The 21606-nt window shown below is 44.9% G+C and overlaps 1 protein-coding gene across 1 annotated transcript; it reads left to right on the top strand.

The window, feature by feature from the left end:
- Positions 1-216: 216 nt before the first annotated feature.
- On the top strand, positions 217-20744 carry LOC126541186 (glucose dehydrogenase [FAD, quinone]-like). The gene is made up of 9 exons (XM_072286156.1): positions 217-424; positions 2131-2333; positions 5398-5685; positions 9839-10006; positions 13835-13982; positions 16804-16904; positions 18859-19036; positions 19863-20085; positions 20603-20744. Exons 1-9 carry the CDS (start codon positions 217-219, stop codon positions 20742-20744), a joined length of 1659 nt encoding a protein of 552 aa, XP_072142257.1.
- Positions 20745-21606: the final 862 nt, after the last annotated feature.

The raw sequence follows: 21606 nt of genomic DNA, 5'->3' as shown, positions 1-21606 counted from the left end.
ATCACCAACAAACACGCGGGCATGCGCGAAGGCAGCGTCATACGACTCATACAAGCCTTCGTCATTTCTCAAATAAAGTAGACGGCACCGTTTCACAACAGGACGGTAGCGGAAAGAAACAAGTTCAACGCCCTCATACACAAGACGTACAAATGTGCGTTGGGACTTGCGCCCGGAGTCAGCACCACCAATCTCTTAGAACTAGGCTTACACAATATGCTCGAGGAACTCGTGGAGGCGCAACAAGTGTCCCAACTCGAGCGCCTATCCAAGACCCGCCGGGGCAGACACGTGCTCGAAAAGCTCGGCATCACGTACCACACGCAACACGGCATCAAAGTAGAAATTCCTAGAACCATACGCGAGCAACTATACGTACCCCCATTGCCTCGCAACATGCACCCCCAACACCACACGAGGAGACGTAAAGCCACGGCACAACACATGGACCAAAGTTACTCCAACAACAAGGAGGCGGTCTTCACCGACGCAGCCCGTTATCTTACGTGAATGTATTTCGTTGTGCGCAAGGATTCTGCAAAAGCTGCACTTCCATATTAATAATTTGTTTCATATTCATGTGTAACATATCACTTTTGCCCCCCTCTCATATGCAATTCACATAATTGTGATACTTCTTTAATTGCTTAGCTACAGAGTTATAAGCTTCATAGTGTCGGTTCCTGAAAATTCGCGATTATTGCCTATCTCTAAAAAAACATTTACGACCTAAATAAAAAATTTGAAACGAACAGTCACTAGATTAAATTTCTTTCTTTTAAAAGCAACACGTTTCTTAAAATTTGGTGCCGCGGTTGTCGAGAAAAACGAATTATTCTTTTACATGTATTTATATAGGAGCATCCGAGCTAAAGCTTCCTTGTAAGGCTTCCGCCTTAACAAGCAAGCAAGCGAAAAAGCAAACAAATTAGCCAACAAGAAGAAAAAGCAAAGGAGCTAAATATTAAAATAAATTACAAATAACTAGCCAACCTCAGTTTCCTTCTCTGTATTTATGTGTTATACAATGTTCATGGTCGGTTTTCCTGCTGTCCTCAGTGAACTAAACAAGGAACCTCATTTATATTTGTTTAAAATTAGGGGCAGGTTATGAGCAATGCGTACGCGAGGTTCGAAGTGTGTGGCCTAATTATGTATATATGCAATGGATTTGGAGCATTGAAAGTGTGTTTTACGAACGCCGCAGATTTTTACGAACCACAATGAACACCACCGAGATCGAATATAGGGAAAAGGCAAACTGGCTAGTAATATGGGGCAACATCTTGAAGTGTTTGATTTATTTGCAGCCAACTGAAACTATTATTACAACTTCTCGAAAAAAAAGAGCTTCACTGGAAATTGCGTTGTGATTCTGCAAGGTGGCAGTTTTGCATCATTCATTCTTGTATCTATTACTGCATAGTTAATCAGAATAGTTGCACCTGCATTTTGTGAATGAAACAAGTGCAAAAGAGAGCCTGAAAGAAAATGGCGGCCGACGCTATCACTTTCTGCAGGAACAGCATAAATAAAACGGTATTCGTTTCTCGCATTCGCAAGCGTATTGCATAAACGTGGGATCGTTCCCCACCTGCGGGAAATTGTTTCTTCATCCACTTTCATTGCCATTAATTTATGATTTCTTTAATTCAATTAGTAAATGCAAGTAATTTTTCCTATGTTGTCATTGGCGTCTTTGTTGGTTTGTCATGCTATGATTAATAAAAATTGGGCCCACCGGTTAACCCCTTCCTCCTGAGGAATAACTTAGGAACATAAGACTTCATTTAAGCAAACTGGTGGTTAAATAGTATATCATTTATGTACAGCGTATACGGCATGTATAAACATATAGCATACATATACCTAAATATATGCGGAGGTACGCGGCAACGCGAACGGCGAAAATTTGCCTGGAGGGTGCCTTTAATGCAAAAGAATAGAAAGTTGGGCGAGTTGGTACGGTAACATGATCTTGAATTGTAGCGCGAAGTGACACAGACAGAGACTAGACAGGTCCCTACAATTGCCTATTGCAATGAAACTCTATCCACGAAAACAGTATACATCATCCGCTGGGTCACGACACTCTATTACGAGGGCATCAATATCTCTCAATTCGTGCAGTGGGCGGCGGATCTGCGGGCTCCGTGATCGCCAACCGGCTGTCCGCAAACCTCAACATCACTGTGCTTCTCTTGGAAGCGGGTGGACTGGAGACATCCTCCCGGCAGATACCGGTCGTCACAGCCTACAACTTGGGCGGCCACGACGACTGGGCGTACTGGACTGTGCCGCAGAAGAAAGCTTGTCTCTCCTTCCGTGAACAGGTTGTAAATATTCGACACATATGACCAATTTTGGAAACCTTCTAGTAGCAGCACTCGACAAAGAACCATGATCGTCAAATAACAACGCGTAGAAAAACAAAGGACAACGTGGAACAGACATACCTTCGCCCCTTGTTTTATTGCTATGTCAATAAAACAAGAAATAGCAACTAATTCGGAGATTGCTATACGTGCCGTCAATTATTATAAATAAGTGTATTTGGGAATTTTAGTTAATTAGTTGGATATGTGTTTCGATTTCTCGCCCTATTAATGTCCGCCTTTTCGAACAATACAGCTCAAGGACAAAAATTACGCTATCTGCCACATGCAGGCGATGTACTTGCTTCATACGGGTATACGAAGTACTTGCTGTCCCGTGAGCCAGTTCTCCGAGTGCATGAGCTTATTACCGTTCCGTTTGCCACCAAAATTCTGCCACGGCCACGCGTGATGTGCTCGCATTACATTGTTTTCGCTACGCTGCGAGGTACAAACGCTTGTGAACTTTTCTCGAATTTTATAGTGGCAGCAATAATATGGACACTCCAAGTGCATTTCTGCCGTCGCCGTCGTCGTGATGTTCCGTATAATATCGACGATAACATAGTCACCGCGTGCCTACGCTGTATGTGCGAGTGAAAGCTTGCGAGGGTCTGCCGACGAACGTGGCTCAATCTCGCGTGCGCGAAGGAGGAAGGCAGTGCGTAAGCGCGCCGTGTTCTTTCGCGCGCGAGACACGGGAGGGAGGCGAGGGAGAGGGAGAGGCCTCCTACTGCGGCGGCTGCTGTTTAGGGTGCGGCCACGCGGGCGTCGTATCTTGAAAAACGACCTGCGATGTGGACAAAGTGCATGCGCCGAGTGCCGGTAGCCTCCTATGCGCTGTGTTTTCGACGTTTAGGTCGCTTTGAAGCGAGAGACAACACGAATGTCAATTCGCTCGCTGCTGCTGCCGTGTTTCCTCACTGCCGCGTTTTGACAGCGTGTTTCCGCGGTCATCGAGCGCGGTGTGTCAATGTTTACCTGTGCGCGCGTGACACCCATAATTGCAAATTTACTTTAGTAAGCAAATATATACATCTTTATATGACCGATAAAACAACTATTTTTTCTTCATGTAGCTGTCTACCAATCTTCTATCGCGATTGATGCTTCACCTTTCGGGCGAAACCGCGACTAAGAGACTTACGTGGGCTAGTTGGTTGCTGGCTTGATGGAACATGGTTATAACCGCGCGTTTTGAGGACAGGACACGGAAAGAATGCACACAGGACAGTCGCGCAGCAACTGCTGCTCGTGTAATTTTTCCGCAGTAAAGCTCAGTTGAAGTACGGCGACTGTCCTGTGTGCATTCTTTCCTTGTCCTGTCCTCAAAACGCGCCGTTATAACCAAGTTCCATCAAAACTGCGGGTTTTTGTTCTATAGTTCTGCACTATGAAATAATAGTTGGTAGGGTTTTGTCAACGCTTACAGCGACCTCGTATATTTCATGAGTGCATCAGCTTTGAAAACGTCAACAACCGACCGATGTGTAGATGCTAATCTGATGTAAATTGGAGCCTCCCATATTTATGCTTTTGATCAATTTTGCAGATGCACAAAAACGAGCTCTTTTCCACAATTTTTCGGTCGCTGATATTTTTCCCAGGTTGACGCTTCTGTATACACTACAATGAAGTGTGCACCATTTGCTGCTTATCTTTTCCGCAAAGAGTAATTGTCTTCGATATTCCGCGCATTTCCTTGTTTTAACGCTGCGCGGCTGGTGCGCGTTTCCGTTTTGTCAACGGTGCATACACGAGAGAGGTGGAGATACGCCACTTTTTTCCGGATGCGCATGTGCATGAGTGAGTCGTTAGAGATAAATGGGGCGTGAAGTCTACCTAGGTATAACAGACGTCCTCATCCTTTGGCCCGTTTGTTCCTAGCCAAGTTGCACTACGCGACAGCGGATACGTACTGCGGAATATGAGCGCTCCCTCCGTTCGCCTTTCATGACGTATAGCGGCCGCAAACCCGCGCACTTGAGGGGGAGGTCCGGCTTTCGAAATCGCGTTAAAACGTTGTTCTCTCTTGTATTTTTTCTTAGTTCTGAATTGTTATTATTACATCATTTCCTCCTTTCACTATTGCAGTAGTTGCTTTTTATCTGTGCTTCACCACCGGACCTGACACGGAAGCTTCCTGCCAAAGGCAGCGAAGCGACCCGGTGCGAAGCGCGGGGCTGGGGGCTTAGGTATAGATGCAGCTTTAGCGGCCGAATACCAATGAATAATGACACGTCGTTACTGCGATTTTTTTTTTTTTTTTTTGCGCTTCCCCGTTACGGACTGTGTATCAGCCGCTTCGTTCGCGATTGAGCAGAACTTAAGCACCGGTTCCCGCGTAGTGCGCCCTGCTGTCGGCTAGGGAGAAACGCAGCAAAGCGCGTATACTTTTCCGTGGTGCCCAAACGCGGTCCCCAGACTCTCGCAACTCGCACATGTGCACAACCGTCGGGCAAAGGCAGCGCAGCTCTGGCGTGGCTGCGCCGTTGACAAAATGGAAATACGCGCCCCCCGGTACACTTTCGGGTCACAAATCGCATGCGCGCAATCGGCATGACCGGCACTCTTGACTGGCAAGTAGCGAGCGCAAAGTTTTCGAGAAACTCAAGCCAGGCAGGTGACGAATATTGAAGAGGGACAAGGTACGACCCAAAGGGTGTAAACGATTTTGAGAGGTTTAGTTTTTCCTTGAATTGGTTCGTAAGGCTGTGAGTTTTGTACTCTCTTGGCTGATTAACCTTCCTTTTGTTTTATTCCCTTTCTTTAGATATGTTGATCAGCCGTGAGACCCTTTGAATGGTGGGGCACGTGTGAGGCTTTCGGGTTCTCGCTTGCTTTGGAAATGTGGTTACACGCACACACACACACACACACGCACGCACGCACGCACACACATCTATATATATATATATATATATATATATATATACATATATATATATATATATAAACTTTTGCTTCTTGTCATGTCATATTCGAATTTAGGGCGGACTTTACCCTTCCTGTGCCCACACAGCGATGCCCTTTGCCGCTCGGCAAAGTACTCGGTGGCTCCAGCGTGTTGAACTACATGGTGTACGTGAGGGGTAAGAAGTTCGACTACAATCGCTGGGACCAGAAGTACGGAGCCAAGGGATGGGCGTACGAGGACGTGCTGCCGCACTTCAATGACATAGAGGACTATCGCGTGGGACCGTTGGGAGGTAATTGGTTCCCACAGAGCGGAATAGAGATATCTACATCTCCTTTTGTTGCAGAGTGGTGCTCGCTGCCTTGCGTGCATGGTATATATGTTAAGCCTTGTATTTAAGGCATGACGTACTTGCGCCAGCGACCGCGGAAGAGCGTCTATATTAATTCCTGTTCCTTTGTTTATTCTTTTCTTTTACTGACATACTAGCCAAATAACGTTTCTTTTTTTTTCACCCCACGGCGTTATCACCGACATACATTGAGCGTGCAACCACCTCACGTAATCGCACAGTTGGACCGCCACATGATAGGGTAGGTACTACAACAGTAACCTGAATACTGGGCAAAGAGTGCCCAGTGCCAGTTTCGGAGAACATGAAATACGTTCTAGCCAACATTACAGCGGTAACATTTGCGCAGTGTAAGCTCGGCGTGCCCATGCGAAGAGACACTCCGCCACGTGGACAGCACGTCGAGGAAGCATAACAGGGAATTATATCTACTCTACGCAGCTTACATCATAGCTCTAGCGAGCTCTGTAGATATACGATGGGATAAAAGAGGAGTGCCGAACATAGGAAATTGTTGCGTTGCCTGAAAAGAGACACGGTGAAATCGAAATACTACGATAAGGAGCAGAACGCCTTACGCGTTCAGCCTTAAGGAATTGTAGACTATCCTTTGAACGCGTGAAGCAACAAATTGGCGATTCGCGTATAGCCTTATGGGTAACGACATTAGTAAAGTGTGCGTTGTTGTCAGATGCCTGTTAAATACTGGTCGTCTTGAACTACGATAGAAGGGCTTTGTGTACCTGATCAGGTTTGAAAGCACGACCAGCGGGAAATATCATGTCATCCATTGTAACCCATCGCCTGTAAGGTGCAGTCCGGTGCGTAATGTGGGAGTGACAATCCAAAATTAGGTGAATCAGTCTTTTTCTTTTTTCTTGCACCGCAGGAAGCACAGGAAGCACAGGAAGCATTCAGTGCCCGGCCTCTTCGGTGCAACAGTTAAGCCGCCATGGCGACGAATATTGAAAATATATCCTACTAAAAGCGTCATTTTTTTCTTGTGTTAATTTGTGGAGTACTTGCCGGACGTCAAGTGTCCGATAAGTGAGTGACCTCCCACCTCTTCTTTTATTCTCTCTCCTCCTCCTTCGCTCGCTATTCATGTTCCACGTACGTTTTCCCTGCTAGAGTCGGAAGGCGTGTGCCCTTTCTGGTGGCCGTCGTCAGCTAGATCTCTTTCTTCTCTCTGGGATCTTTTTATGTATGCAACTCTAATAATAATAATAATAATAATAATAATAATAATAATAATAATAACAATAATAATAATAAATACTGGTCGATCGTCGCACCGCTCGCGCTAAGGTCTGATTGAAGCGCGCTGTGAGGTAGAAGGTCTTCGCTTGATGAGACCCTGTTGCTTTAGAAATGTGCACCAAATGAGCATACAACAGTGACAGCGTTTTGAAAGCTTAGCTCTGTGAATAAGAGCAGCGAAAACCCGATTCTCTGGAAAAAGGGAGCACACGAGTGACTTTTCCATTACAATAAACGTATACAGGGGAAAATGCTTCTTGAGCCATTAAGCAATGCTTCCGGTATCATTAACCGTGTAATTAAACACACGGCACTTGGGTGTACGTGGCCTACAAGCGTCCGCGCTAGTCCTGTAGTAAAAGTAGGTGTTGATGTTTAACATGCCAGTTCGGCAAATTCCACATAATTCCTGGAGAGAACGCCGCTCGTACATGAAGCATTTTAGTTGCATCTGGCCTAGAGAAGCTTCTATATGGAACGACACACTTGACCCATGCTAGGCATAGCTGCGGAGAACATTCGATCATCTTGCTCACGCATTGAGAAATGCCGAATTATCATTAGGCGACCAACCAGTATTTATGAGCGGTATTTATGCAGTTTAACTCTGAAGGCATTTTGTGCCTATAATGTAACATACTTACGTGGCGCCCTAACTCAAAGCTCGTATTTGGCAAAGCTAAACGTTGAAATTTATCCGCCAACATCACTATGTATATTTGCTTTGCACGAATTACGATTATAGCGTTCTTATGATGCTTGTCTGATTGAGCGAACCTGAGTGACCCAGGCGACTTGAAAAACTCTGTTCCTCCTATACGATCGCTTACCGTGTACAGGCGCAAGACCCCAACTGTCGCCGTTTTCCCCACTGCGCTTTCATTGCGTTCGTTGTGCATGGATCAAGCCACTGCCGAAGGTAGATACGTAATAGAGCCTCCGCGTCTAACATATACCAACGAGAGGCGTGCCCCACGTAAACCTCATTTTCATTAGTTGAGTACTTCAAACAGCTTTTCCACATACACATTCGTGCTGACAGAGCGGTATTGAAAGGACTTACACTTCAGCTCATAGTCGCTTAAATGACGGTTCGGCTGTATTAGGGCTCGTGACAACAGCAAGCGATAATTAAACCCAGATCGACCGAAGCAAATCTCGTGTTGGTGCTTATTCGGCTCGCTCGCTGCAAACTACCATGGCGCCGGTGGTGAGGTCCCGGTTAACTACGCCAACAGCAGCACGCCACTCAGCGATGTCTATTTAGAGGCATGCAACCAGTCTGGATACCCGTACGTTGATTACAACGGACCTTCACAATTCGGTGAGTCTGGCGCAGTTAACATCCCGCCAAGGACGCCTTGCTGGAGTCTTAGAAAAGTTATTGTAGCTTTGGACACTGGAACAAGGCACATTTTATTTGTTTCCTTATATTGATAGCCGCGAACTTTTATGACGCAGGCTGCTCTCGTCTGCAGGCGAACGTGAATAATGGTGAACGATTCAGCGCAAGGCATTCATAGAGCCCGTGATTGGATCACGGAGGAATCTCGACGTGACACTCTTCAGCAAAGTTACAAAGTTATTCCCGAGCAACAGGCCAGGGCGCCGATCCTTGAATCGCAACAATGCGATATTTCCCACCGCTATCACTTGCATCAGCTACCAAACAAAACCCACAACGTACGCCTAGACTAAGCATGCAAGCGTACGAATATGACCCTTAGTGCGCCGTAGAGGAATGTGGTCACTTTGATCAAGCTTAACAGTGCAGCGCGATGTGGACAACATTCAGAATAAATAATTAGAGCTTACAATTACCTTCCGACCATGACGTGCCACCAAATTAAGAGTGATTATATCCTATATTGAAATAAGCCTACACTATTGCCAATGGCAGACATGTTATATAAGAAACAGAACTAGAAAGCTTGCTCTTCAGAACACACTCTCATATTATGTTCATTTATATATACAGCAAAGTGGATTAAACAAAGTGGAGGACATGGGCTCCGCAATTAAAAAATAAAAGTGTTCTTAATCTGGAATTGTTTGTAAGATTACAGACCAGCTGATTTTGATGTTCGACATATCATTACTAATGGTGACCGGTCAATTCCAAACAGCTCTTCCGAACTAAACTTTGTGAAGTTGTACCTAAAAATAATAGAAACTTGTTATCGTTCTTAGCAAGGAATGCAAATAGACGTACTTATTTTTACGGTTCCGTGACATTCGTTGTAAGCGGTCAGAGTGGCATACAATGCAACAACGAAGAGTCTATCTCAGTCAGATGACGTACTTTTGAAAACACCATTTTAAGAAAACGAAATTTGAGTTTGCCCTGTAAAGCTTGACAGTAAGGCCTGTCAGAGGCGTGAGAGCGCACTGATGCCAATCTTTGTTGCAAGATTTATGCGAGGCATCTCAGGATACTTCTCGCTTCTTTCCTTGTAATTTCCCTGTGTATAACATTTCTTTGCATTAATTAAGTGCCCGCTCTTCTTTTTTTTTTTTGTCCCTGTGATTTCAATTTGAGCAGACGGAATCGCACTACACACGATTAGATGCCGGTTTGCCATGCATCCTATGCTGTCGCACAATAAAATATCGCTGACGCGTTTAAAGCATCCTTTCGTAATCCTTTTGGCACAAAAGAACGAAGACTAGGTGACCGCATCCACAGCGAACATTAACTGTTCGTTAGCTTCAAACTACTGAAAAGATTTTCTATTCGATTTATTATTTCCCTTATTACTGCTTTCGGTGGTACTTTCACGGAATCGAGGGATATTCCTCGTAAATGTAGCGCTGTTTTTGAAAGAAGAGTTACGGAAACGTGTCCTTATGTTCGTCTCGTTGGACTTTATTTCAGTATAGGGCCAGTGAGCACTGGCAATGTAATGCGCTGTCGTCTTGGCTGTCACACAACAGGTGAACTTCGAAGGCAACCGCGCCGTAGGCATGACGTTCACAAGGTATGGAAAGACACAAAGCGTGTCTGCTCGACGAGAGGTGATCCTCTCGGCTGGAACAGTAGGATCTGCCCAAATCCTGATGCTCTCCGGGGTGGGGCCAAAGAAGGATCTCGAACAGCTGAAGGTATGGAGTGAAGAGCTCGGCCGATTTCTTTCGGATAAGAATTCATTTCGCTCGATTTTGTGTCTTTCTTACGATCACTTAATCATCCAACGCTCCCAACTTGACGATGCTGGTGATAATGTCAGCGGAACGCCGTTTCGACCACTGACGAGGCGTGAAAAAAAAGAGGAAGCGGGGTAGAGCCATTACATTGTCCCGGGCGGTATTTCTCGATCGTTGAGGTTGTTCAGGTACTATTTAGGGCGGCCATTACTGGCACTCGCTCGTCTCTGAGTGCGCATAAACTGTGAACAGACGACATGTCACTGACGATGAGCTCTTCCAAAATCGTTAAGCTGCTGCGCGTATCCACACCGTCGTATTCAAGAAGGCGCAGCATTGCTCTTATGGCTCTGTGCGCGGACAATGGACTAGCCCAAGGTCCCAATAGAACACACTGATCTACTGCCTTTCTGTGGGTGATGAAAGGCATAGTTTGCAATCCGCTTCAAGCGCCAATTGAGAAATAAATAAGGCTTGCAGAGCAGCGGTCGTTCTTCTATATCGGAGTAGGTTACGCGACCCAGAGACTGGTTACTGAAAACTGGAAGTATGGTAGACAGATGAAGAAACTAAAGGAAGTGCGCAATTCATTTGTCTTATTCCGTCTAGCATTCGTCCTGATTCCGGCCGCCTGTACAGCGTAACACACTTGGATGCCCAAATGAGTAATAAATCTGATCTAACTCAGCCATTTCCTTAGAGTTACTCTCCCGCCTGCTAAAGAACAAAGTGAGAGAGAAGCTGTTATCTATTACGTAATTAAATAATATTAACATGAAGTACTCTTTCCCTCATTCTCCGCACTCTGCGGCACATCAGCAGGCTCCTTTTTCTCCTTGCCTTAAGGGGTATATGGGGTTGAAAACGCGATTTTCGCCAAAAAACGCGTTTCCTGATTTTGTTTATTTTGGATTCCTAGACGTATAAAGAAGGTCATCACCAAGTTTGGTTACAATCTGCGCCAAAGAAAGAAGAAAAAAAAGATTTTTTTTTATGGTGGCCATTTATGGTGGCAATTGTGGTCGCCCTCGAGAGGACCCATGAAAGCCGTATTCAAAACGCGGACGCGGAGCTGGCAAGAAGCTGAACAAGGAGTGAATTCTTCGAGTTAGAAAGTTTGTTTTCTACAAAGTTTAATCACGGGAGGCGTGCAATCGACATCACAGCAGACCGCGAAGTAAAAACTAAAACAGAGGCATAATTCTGGCTGTCACACCCTTAAGATGAACAAAAAAAAAAAAAGCGAAGACGACGAAGCAATTCCACCACAGTGGGTTCGCATTGTAGAGCAGGGTCCAACCTATGGAACACGGCACTTTGATTAATTATTTTTTCGTCTTGAAATAAAGTAGCGTGTTCCGAAATGCTTGAGCTTAATTTTCCCTTTTTCTACATTTGGGCCGAATAAATCCTTTGTGAAAGCTATCGTTTCCGAACTACTTCACCAAATCCTACTTTCAGGTAATTTCTGTGCTGAAATTGTGTAAGGAGCAGGATGAGGTAGTTCTTATATTCCTAAACTTTTAGTAACATAGAAAAGATATTGTGTACTGTTCTCCATAAGGACGCAGCGGGCAACAATGAGGAATTCTACAGCATTATTGAGAGGGCAGCAGTAGTCGTAATGAAGTTGAAAGGAGGTATAGAACAAAGGTAATACAAACCTACGCTACAACCTCCAGTCACGGTGATGAAGAAATATAGCACTTTCATGAATATGCTGAATTGGCGATTCGAAAAGTGCAAACTCAGTATACTGTAGTCATGGGTGACTTGAATGCAAAAGTGGGGAAAAAGCAGGCTGGTGAAAAAGCGATTGGCAGCTAAGGCGTGGATTCTAGGAACACTCGAGGATAGACGTTGGTAGAATTCGCGAAAAGGAATAAGCTGCGAATAATTAACACCTTCTTCAGGAAGAGTTGGAAGGAAAAGTGGACCTGGTAAAGCTCTAATGGGGAAACAAGAAATGAAATTCATTTCATACTTTCTGCAGATCCAAGCACAGGGGAGGATGCAGAAGTGTTAGGTAGGGTAAAGTGCAGTGATCATAGGCTAGGGAGGGCTAGGATTCACCTATATTTGAAGAGAGAAAGAGCAAAATTGGCCGAGAAGACACAGGCATACCTACACGCAGTAAGGGTAAAAGCAGACCAATTCAGGTTAGCACTTGCAAACAAATATGCAGCCCTTGAACAGAGATGAAGATGACATAGAGGCAATGAATGAAACCGTAACTAGGCTGGCTTCTGAAGCACCAATTGCAGTAGGAGGTAAGGCACCAAGGCAACCAGTAGGTAAGCTCTCATAAGTAACAAATGACCTAATAAAGAAACGACAAAGAATGACTCAAGACAACTCAAGAGATCAGATAGAATTCGCGGAACTGTCAAAACTGATCAACAAGATCAAAATAAGTGATATTCGAACCTATAACGTGAGAAAGAATGAAGAAGCCGTAAAAAAAATGGACGCAGCCTGAAATTAGTGAGGAGGAAACTTAGCATAGGACAAACTAAGATGTATGCACTAAAACATAAGCAGGGTTATATCATCAGCAATCTAGAAAATATAGTAAAAGCAGCGGAAGAATTCTATACTGAACTGTACAGTACCCAAAGCAGCTACGCTACCTCCATTCGAAGTGGTAATGAACAGGCAGGTTTCAGGAAGTGATACCCTACAATGAATCACATCCATGTCACCAATCAGGTAATCGAGAAATCCGCAGAGTAAGAGCAACCTCCCTACATGGCTTTCATAGATCACGAAAAGGCATTTGATTCAGTACAGCTACCAGCAGTCATAGAGGCATTACGTAATCAAGGAGTGCAGGACGCTTATGTAAATATCTTGGAAAGTATCTACAAAGTCGTATTTTATTGTAGCGCAAGCTGGACAAGGACAACAGAAAGGCACATCTGGCACACACAGCGCTAACTTTCAACAATAGATTTATTTCCCGCTCTCGTCGCTATGTATACACCCTCGAACCGCCATACAGCACGTGTAATATTTCGGTAAAAATGAACAAAAAATATAAAGTGAGAACGACACGCAAGCAGTTTCTTGACTCACATATTCACAGACATGTACACGTTCAGCGCGAACAAAGATAATTGAGCTCTTTTGAGGATAACGAAATGGAAGGTTTACGACGCATGCGTCGTCGAATGGTGATATGTGTCTAGATTCTGTTGATATGAGTCTTGGCGCGCTGTCACCGTGTTTGTTCATTTAGTTAGAAAGCGAATGTTCACAAGTTGATACGCCCTATTAAAGTACTATCCTTACTTTGTATGGCTGTTTGATAATTTTCTATCACAATCGATGCTTCACCTTTCGTGCGAAACTGCGATTTTTTTCTTTATGTCCGGAACTTATAAGTTAGGACTGGGAAACGTGTCCCTATGCGGCACTTCTTAGAACAATCATCTTCCGACCTTGTTGCTACCAATATCGTATCATTTCTCGTAAGATTAATATGAAAGCGCCCCAATAACATCGGTGTATAATTGTGACCATTTCGAAACTAGGCAGCATCAGAATCACGCGCCCAATGCAGTTGAAGATTTCGCACAATCTATCGGAACTTATTATGTAGAAAATCATAGGCTTATTAGAAATGAATTATTAACTTTCCGTTAAGAATAAGATGAGCGGAGCAGGCCATGTGTAGCGTGCAGAGCTGGAAGTGCGTTTAGAACGTCATGCGTGGTATGTGTGCATCATTCGCTATTAAAAGAAAGTCTTGCACTTTCACACTGATATTCACTGGATGGCTCGCAGATCCCGCTGGTGTCTCATCTTCCAGTGGGGCGCAGCATACAGGACCACGTGCTCTTCCTTACGGCAATACCGGTCATCACCGATTGGCAGGCTGGCATACCACTCTTTAGCCTAGACGACATTGCGCAGTACCACAGCAACAGAACTGGTGAGTCCATAGTACTAAATGTCGACGAACGTTAAATGCACTTTATTAGCTAGAAACCCAATGAGAACAAGCATCTTATCTGCCGCGAATATTAACGTAAGAAACCTGCCCAAGGCACTTCTTAAGCATCTCGGGCTAGTGCGATGTAACGATTCCATAAGAGTGGCTATTTCTTTAGGCGCCTACTTTGTTGTACGAGCGTCATTCTGTCCACGCTCTAACCGGGGTCGGCAGACTGGGAATGTTAGATGATAACTAATGAATATAGTTGAGCGAAATAAATATTTACATTACACGGGCCCTAAGTGCAGTTCGTGCGGAGTGCCTTATTTTCTTACGTGCCAGAATTTAAAAAAGATCCCCTATGAATGCAGCGCTGTTCTACGTCTTCAGTTTGATTACTCTAACGGGAGGCATTATTTGCACGAGCAAGCAAATGCATATTCATCTAATTACTGAAATCTGTTTATAAAGTTTTAAACTAAGTTTCTTTGTTACATATATTGGAATTCGGTAATTGCAACTGGTGAGTCCGCAAGTCATAGTCACTTAAAACAAATTCGCCAGTTTCGATATAAGCTTTCCAAAAGTGTGCGACGAAATGCATTGGTGCTTTAGTCAATTTTTAAGCTTCAATGCATAGAAAGGGCATGTTGTCAAAATAAGTATGCGGAATTACATTTCTATCGCAAGTTTCATAGCACTTATGCCGAATGGATGCTGGTTGCAAAATTTGTTTTAAGTGGACGTGCCTTGTAATATCGCTGGCTTAGATTCGTAATTTGCAATATATGCGCGGAGATTATTATTTCAACGATATTTATTCAAATTTTGGCAATGAGTTAACTATACGCCTAATAGTGCAGCTCAATGACTATATTTGTGCTACATGCCAGAGGCGACATTGAAATATTATGAGCCGTTAAAAGAAAAAAGGTATGTGTGCACATTATGGCAACAAAGTGAGCTGCTTGCTAACAGTTTAACTGTTTCGCAAAATTTACATCACTGACGCACCAGTGCCAAGATTATGTAACACAAAGGAAAATGATGGAGGCAGCATCAGAAAAAAGACAAACAAAGAGCACAGATGTCACACACGTTCGGCGCTCACTTTCAGCAATGAGTATTTCATTCGGCATCACAATATACATATATACCCTCCTCACGCCTGCAAAAGAACACATGCTCCAACAACCTGATAGCGTCTCTCGAGTCAGAATGGGAAGTTTGAGATATACCCCAACGTTCAACTTTGGACAAATGAAAATACAGTATTGCGCAGGCAGGAGTATACTGGAACTTGGAGAAAATAATGCTCAGGCATTGCACAAGCCATCATTAGAGACAGTACGCAACACTTAAAAACCTTATTTATAAAAAAATACTTCCTTCCCTGTTTCCGTCGAATATTCTGGGCATACGTATAGTACGTTATTATTAGCAGCAGGATGGCACCTCAATAATTGTGACGCACCAAATTTAAGTTGTTTGTTATTCAAGACGCTCTTTTTTTTCTATGATCGCAAGTGTGGGAACTACATATATCGTTATAAAATGACAAATAAAACTAACGGCTCGATGTTTCCGGCGCAGCACATGCAAATTAAGTGTTCCGTCTTTGCAGTACTTGCGATGATGCTAAAATTTAAAAAAACTGTAACAACGACTATAACTTTTTTCCAGGCTTAGTAGGAAATGCATGAATGTCATAAGTAAAAAAAAATAGTTAGTTCCGAAGGGTACACCCATATTTCAAGCAAGGTGACCGTATAAATACTGCTGTAAGTGTGACTAATGCGGGGACTGTTAGAAATGGTGTCTACGCTGTACCACTTATAGGCCAGAAAAAAAGAAAGCAGCAACTAAAAGTGGAAAAATCGCCTCCGTGCTTGCGTAGGGACTCGTTTCTGCGTTTCTTCGCCCTTCATGCGCGTTTACTGCAACCTCAATGAAAAACCCAACTATTATCAGCAAGTCAGAGACGTCTTCTGTATCCTCGCAACATTTGCGTCTCGCGCCATTTCAGTACATTCAAAACAGCGAAACACTCTTACTGTTCTACGCGACAGCCAAGAAGCTGCCTTCGACATTCTTCATGTAACATTTTTTTTGCGTCTGTTATTTTAACCTGACCCCTGTGTTTATTATAACACTTCGACCAAATGACTATGGCCGCGGCGCTTTCAACTAAAGAACTTCTATGAAACGGACTTTCCGTCAACGATATTAAAAAAAATACATTATATGGTTTTACGTGTCAAAACCTCGATTTGGGGATTAGGCACGCCGTAATTGGGGGCTGTGGAATAATTTTGCCCCCCTGGGATTCTTTAACCTGCACCTAAACCTATAGGTGTTTTCGCATGTCACCCCCATATAAATGCGGCCGCCGTGGGCGGGATTCGATCCTGCGACTTCGAGCTTAGCAGCTCAACACCGTCCGCTAAGCGGCCGCGACGGGTATCGGTGATGGGGGATTTGATGACGTGTCACCATCCCCGGAAACCTAAGCTGTCAACTGTTAAGAACGTGTATCTTAGAAATAAGCAGAGCCAAACATCCACAAGACAACAGAATTTGCGAGTAACTCGACCTTCAAATAAATGCCTATTGGGTTTTGACAACTTTCTGTAGTTCTTGTGTCCTCAACGGTTCGCTTTTGCTGTCCCGTTGCTGAGTGACATAAGTACATCAATGCTGACTACGTTTTCTCTCGCTCTCTCTTGATTTTTCTTTTTTTTTTGTGTGTGTGCTACAGGAATAATATCAATACCGTCGGCTTTGGCGGTGCTTCATTTTCTCACTACCCGGTATGCAGCAAAACCTGAATCTCCGGACATTCAACTCCTCCTAATTTCGACTCAACGAGCCAACCAACTAGCCAGAGCCGAGCTGCTCAACTTAGGCTTACTACCAGAGGTAGGCTACGCTCTCTACCAGAAGTAAGTGGCGCGAGTAAGCCAGAAAAGGAAAAATCATTCGTCAATATGCAGGGTCAACTGCTCAACGGTAGCCAGAGGCAAAGGGAACATGATTTCGATGTAAGAGGCACACACGAAGGGTCTTTCAGTCAACTGCAAATCATGCGGTTGCTCCCCACTATTTGATAGACGTGTTATTTTATATAGGAATCGTAATTGCTCACACGAGACATAGCTGAGACATAAAAGATAACCCAAGCGGCAGGAAACGGAGTGTGGGGCACGAACCCACGGGCGTATGCCTCTATACCCCTTCTATAGCCTTGATTGAAAAAGCATTCGGCCGGCTTCGGAACGCGTGCATGTGGTAGGTTTCATTCTTTTGTTGTCTTTAAATGTTAGATCCCCTGCGCATGTGTACGAAGCAGAGCGCTGTGATGTTCAGCTCCATCATTGTGTCTGTTCTTTGCGCGCTCTTGGTTTTAATGAAGCAATATCAACGAGCCGGACCACCTACTCTTGGGGCCCCGAATCACGTGACTCAAGTGCTGACCATGCGCCCGAATGAGGGCGAAAATTTAGCTAATTGTTTGATGCTTCGAAGACTATTGGAAATCGCAAGTGGTCTTCCAGATAGCGGTGCGTGTATACTCTAAGAAGAAAAGCTGGAAATGGGGTATTGAGGTTACTCCTTTAGTGGAGGAACTGATCTGCCACAACCATTCCTCCCTTTAGGGTGTAACTGCGAGGGGATGAACTGTTACTCCCCATGCGGTTACTCCTTCGGGGACTAACAGTTGCCCTTCTCCAATGCTCTTCAAGCGAGTAATGGTAATTCTTTCCGATGCTCCGCAAAGGTGGAATTCATGAAATTAGGCATTTATACCCTGATATCAAAATTACTGAGCTGAAAAAAAGAGTGCCCGAAAGCAGGATTCTAACTCACCCCCTCATGCTCACAAGTCAGGTACCCTAACTGACTCACTACGGCAGGCCGGTTGACGGGGCAAAATATTGAGACAAGGTTAAGCTGCTGAACGATCGCGCGGCAATGTAAAAGCGACTCGGCATTTTGTGTATGCTATGCGGGGAGAGTCTAACGTTGAGTGTACTTGCAACCATAAGCGACTGCAATAAGTAATCTGCCCGGTTATTCTGAGGGTGATTTAAACTGAGTCACTACGCTATGTATACCTGTAGCGAGCTCAAACGGGGCACCCAAGAAGACAGAGAAGGCCAATTTCTCTGTCGCTTAGCGTGTCCCGTTTGAGCTACACGTCTCTTCAGTTAAGTTTGTAATGTGGTAAAGTTAAGTTTGTAACGGAAGGAACGCTACTATTGACCAAGAAAATCTAGCAGCCTATCAATGACTTGCGCGTTTAATATGTATCGCTCACTTATGGCGTGCGCACGAAGGGCATGGCTCGATCTTCCCATTCCATCTCTTAAATTTCACGCAATTTTCTCACGAAGAGCCAAAGTGCTGCTTTACATGCAGTTCAATAGACAGTGCACGAATTTCGAACTGTTCACAACTTATAGACAATACCGTTTTCACCGCATCACTGCACGACACGGAGGAAAACAGCGGAGTGGATGGGGAGCAACTGTAGCAGTGCGTCCTCCCGTTGCTCTCTTTCCGACCAGGGATTAAGCACTTACTCTCCGAAATTTGCTCGCGGCACGCGCGTTCATGCAGTTAGTCCCTCGAGGAACGAAAGCGCCCTTTTTAGGACTAACTGCCCAGTTACACCCGTTTTCCCCGGGAAGTTTCTTAGAGATGTGTATAGTGTGTACGCTCTACGTGTTTTTAGCAGGAACTTGTGCAGTGTTTCGGTACTGCAAATTCTTCAATCTTACATCGAGCGCGCCGCGCAACGCGCCCAGCCGCAAACAACGCGCCTCTTTTCACCCGTGTGCAACTCACAAAGCTCCACGCTACTAACGCGCAGGCTTACGACAGCTACCTGGGCCCCAGAGATAACGATCTCGGTTTCAGATTGGCGGTCATCAACAACCGGCCGAAGTCCCGCGGTCGCATCACGTTGCGTTCTTCTGATCCCAACGTGTATCCGAACATCGACTTCCGCATGATGGAACACCCTGATGACGCCAAGGTAGCCGCTGAAGGCAAGTTTCTCGCATCCGCATTTCGGTAGCGTGTTGTTAGATTTGCGAAGCGAAGCTTGCGTGACGGTACGAAATCGCGCTCGTTTCATTACGAAGTCCATTTAAAACTCCGGGCTGCGAAAATGCAAATACTAGGGTCACGCGCATACCAGTGACTTTGTGAACACCTTCGTGCCATGCCTTCCAAAACAGAAATAAATGAACAGTTTCTAATTTTGTGCCGCGAAAAAACTTCGTGCTTTATGAGCGGTGGTATTAGGCCTAGCCATTCATACAGAATCGCGGTGAACGTAAACACTTCACCAAAACTTTGTTTTGTGGTTGCCGCATCGGATTCATGGCTTGCACTTATTATATGCGATGGGCCAGGCACTGAGCCGTATGAATAGAAAGAGCAGTTAAAAAATATTCTAGCTGGATCATTTCTTGCACGCATTTAATAAAAACGTGCCGTGAGTTAAAAACTGTGCCAGAGCTCAAGTTTCATGTTGCCCGCATTTGCCACTTCCGCTTGTCGCAAGGCAAAACGGCATTTACAGGCAGTAAACAACACGCATTTTGTGAAATAAATATAAATCCTGGCGCCACTCGTGCGAGCTTTTTTCCTTTTTTTTTCTTGCGATACGTGAACACCAGTGGAAGGGAATTCCCCACAGCGGCATCAGGTGCCAAGCGTAGCGCCCACAAAGCAAATGTCTAGTGCCTCAAAGACTGCATTTTTGGGTTGCAGTAGTTTCGCCCAGAGCAAGATTGTGCAAACAAGTCTCCAAGACGCAGTGGCTTCCGTATACAGTCACAACTGGCCGAAATTTTTGCTCCCTCACAGGCGCAAAGGCCTTCATAGACCAGATACTAAACACGGACGCCATGAGGAGCATCGGTGCGAAGCTGTGGGACATCACCTTCCCTCCGTGTGCCGAGGCCGGAGCACGGTGGAGCTTGGAGTACATCGAGTGCCTTTTCCGTCACATGGCGAATTCTGCATGGCACACTTGCTGCACCGCGCCCATGGGCTGGCATCAGGCCGCAGTCGTGGACGAACGCCTCAGGTATGTAGTTAAGGATGGAATGTAATTGTAAAAGAATACTTCGTTTGAATGAGGAGTGCTCTACTTCAGCAGACCTCGTATGACTTGTACAACGAATGTGCTCGAAAGTGTGCGCATATATCTTAGCAGCTTCTGCTCGGTTTGTTGCGAGTCAAGTGTCTCCGCGATAGAGAGAACGGGCGGTAATTATTATTCGTAAAATGGAGGCAGACAAAAGACCAACTCCTTTACCAGAAAACAAAAAGCCTTATTTCTGTTGAGTGGGAGAAATAAGCCTTATGCAAGGAAAACCTAACTTGTGTAGTTGGTTAGCCGTTTAAATGAAGGAAAAATCACACAAGAGCACAAAAATACATGTGCTGACGCAGAAGACAACAACACAAACTTTTTGACAGTCAGATGAAGGAAGCAAGTTGCTGCTACGTAAATTTGTTACCTTAGCGTAATAATAATACATAAGCGCGGCAGACGTCATTTTCAGCTGTTCAATACTCTGAAGTTTACACTGTTTATTCAGGGTCCGAGGCAACATCACGGATTTACGAGTGGCCGACGCTTCTGTGATGCCTGACATTGTGAGTGGCAATACGCACGCACCAACTATGATGATCGGCAGCAAGGCGGCAGCTATGATCATGGGGGACAACGGTCTGCAATGACGGCAGCCACGAGATATATAGGATCAATGCAGTAATGTTCTGCCAAAATACCGTGACGACCAACGCTGTCGTTTCCGGACTCATTCGCTACCGTACGTTGGAGCGGTCATGGTTATGTCACCTGTGACAAATCACGTTATCGCAGTGCGCAACTTCAGTTAAGTGCAGCTCCAGAACGCAGAAGGGAGTCACTGCGGGGACAACAGTGCTATGGCCCTTCCACTTCCGCGTCAGACGGAACGCCAGGCAACGATCTCGTTTGCGGCGAATACCTAAACTCGCTTCTGCATACGTCAGCCCACTATTGGAACTTCTAGTAGGAACGATATCACCTGAACCGGTCGTCATAACTAAATTTCAGTTCCTGAAGATTACTTTCTGCGTTAGATGGTGATTCTGTAGAAGTTTAAAGAGACACGGCCTTCCGGTGCTTGCTAAAATTTATAACAATGACACATAGTCTGGGAACTTTCCAACTAATTCACAGTATCGCCGTAGCGGCGTTTCGGACCAGAGACTGACCTTATTACGTGAATTTAATTCTGCGATTCTTGTCGTGCTCGTTAGTCTCACGATTTTTCTGTCAGTCGATTGGCTCGAAGGACGGTGTCCACGTATAGGGAGTCTCTTAATTGGCGAACGCTTCAAGTGGACTGCTGAGTGAGCTCAACGACGACGCTTTCTACCAATAATGCACAGTTTGGTGTGTAAGTAATTAAGCTCAGTGACTTCCTGTGTGCGGTGAAGATAGTACAGAAGAGTGAAAAGAAATATGTGCAGAAGAGAGATGCAAAATTCACGATGGGCGTGACAAAGAAAGCTTTTCGTTTATAAGCAGAGGTTTGCCGGCATTCACTCATGT

The sequence above is a fragment of the Dermacentor andersoni genome, chromosome 2 (genome assembly GCF_023375885.2).
Source record: "Dermacentor andersoni chromosome 2, qqDerAnde1_hic_scaffold, whole genome shotgun sequence".
Taxonomy (NCBI): Eukaryota; Metazoa; Arthropoda; class Arachnida; order Ixodida; family Ixodidae; genus Dermacentor; species Dermacentor andersoni.
This window is presented reverse-complemented; position numbering and strand designations above follow the sequence as displayed.

Excerpts from the sequence above, each read along its gene's own strand:
- LOC126541186 (XM_072286156.1), top strand. The coding sequence starts at position 217 with ATGCTCGAGGAACTCGTGGAGGCGCAACAAGTGTCCCAACTCGAGCGC. Across the intron at positions 425-2,130 it reads CCAACACCACACGAGGAGAC|TGGGCGGCGGATCTGCGGGC; the intron begins GTAAAGCCACGG and ends CAATTCGTGCAG. Across the intron at positions 10,007-13,834 it reads AGGATCTCGAACAGCTGAAG|ATCCCGCTGGTGTCTCATCT; the intron begins GTATGGAGTGAA and ends GATGGCTCGCAG.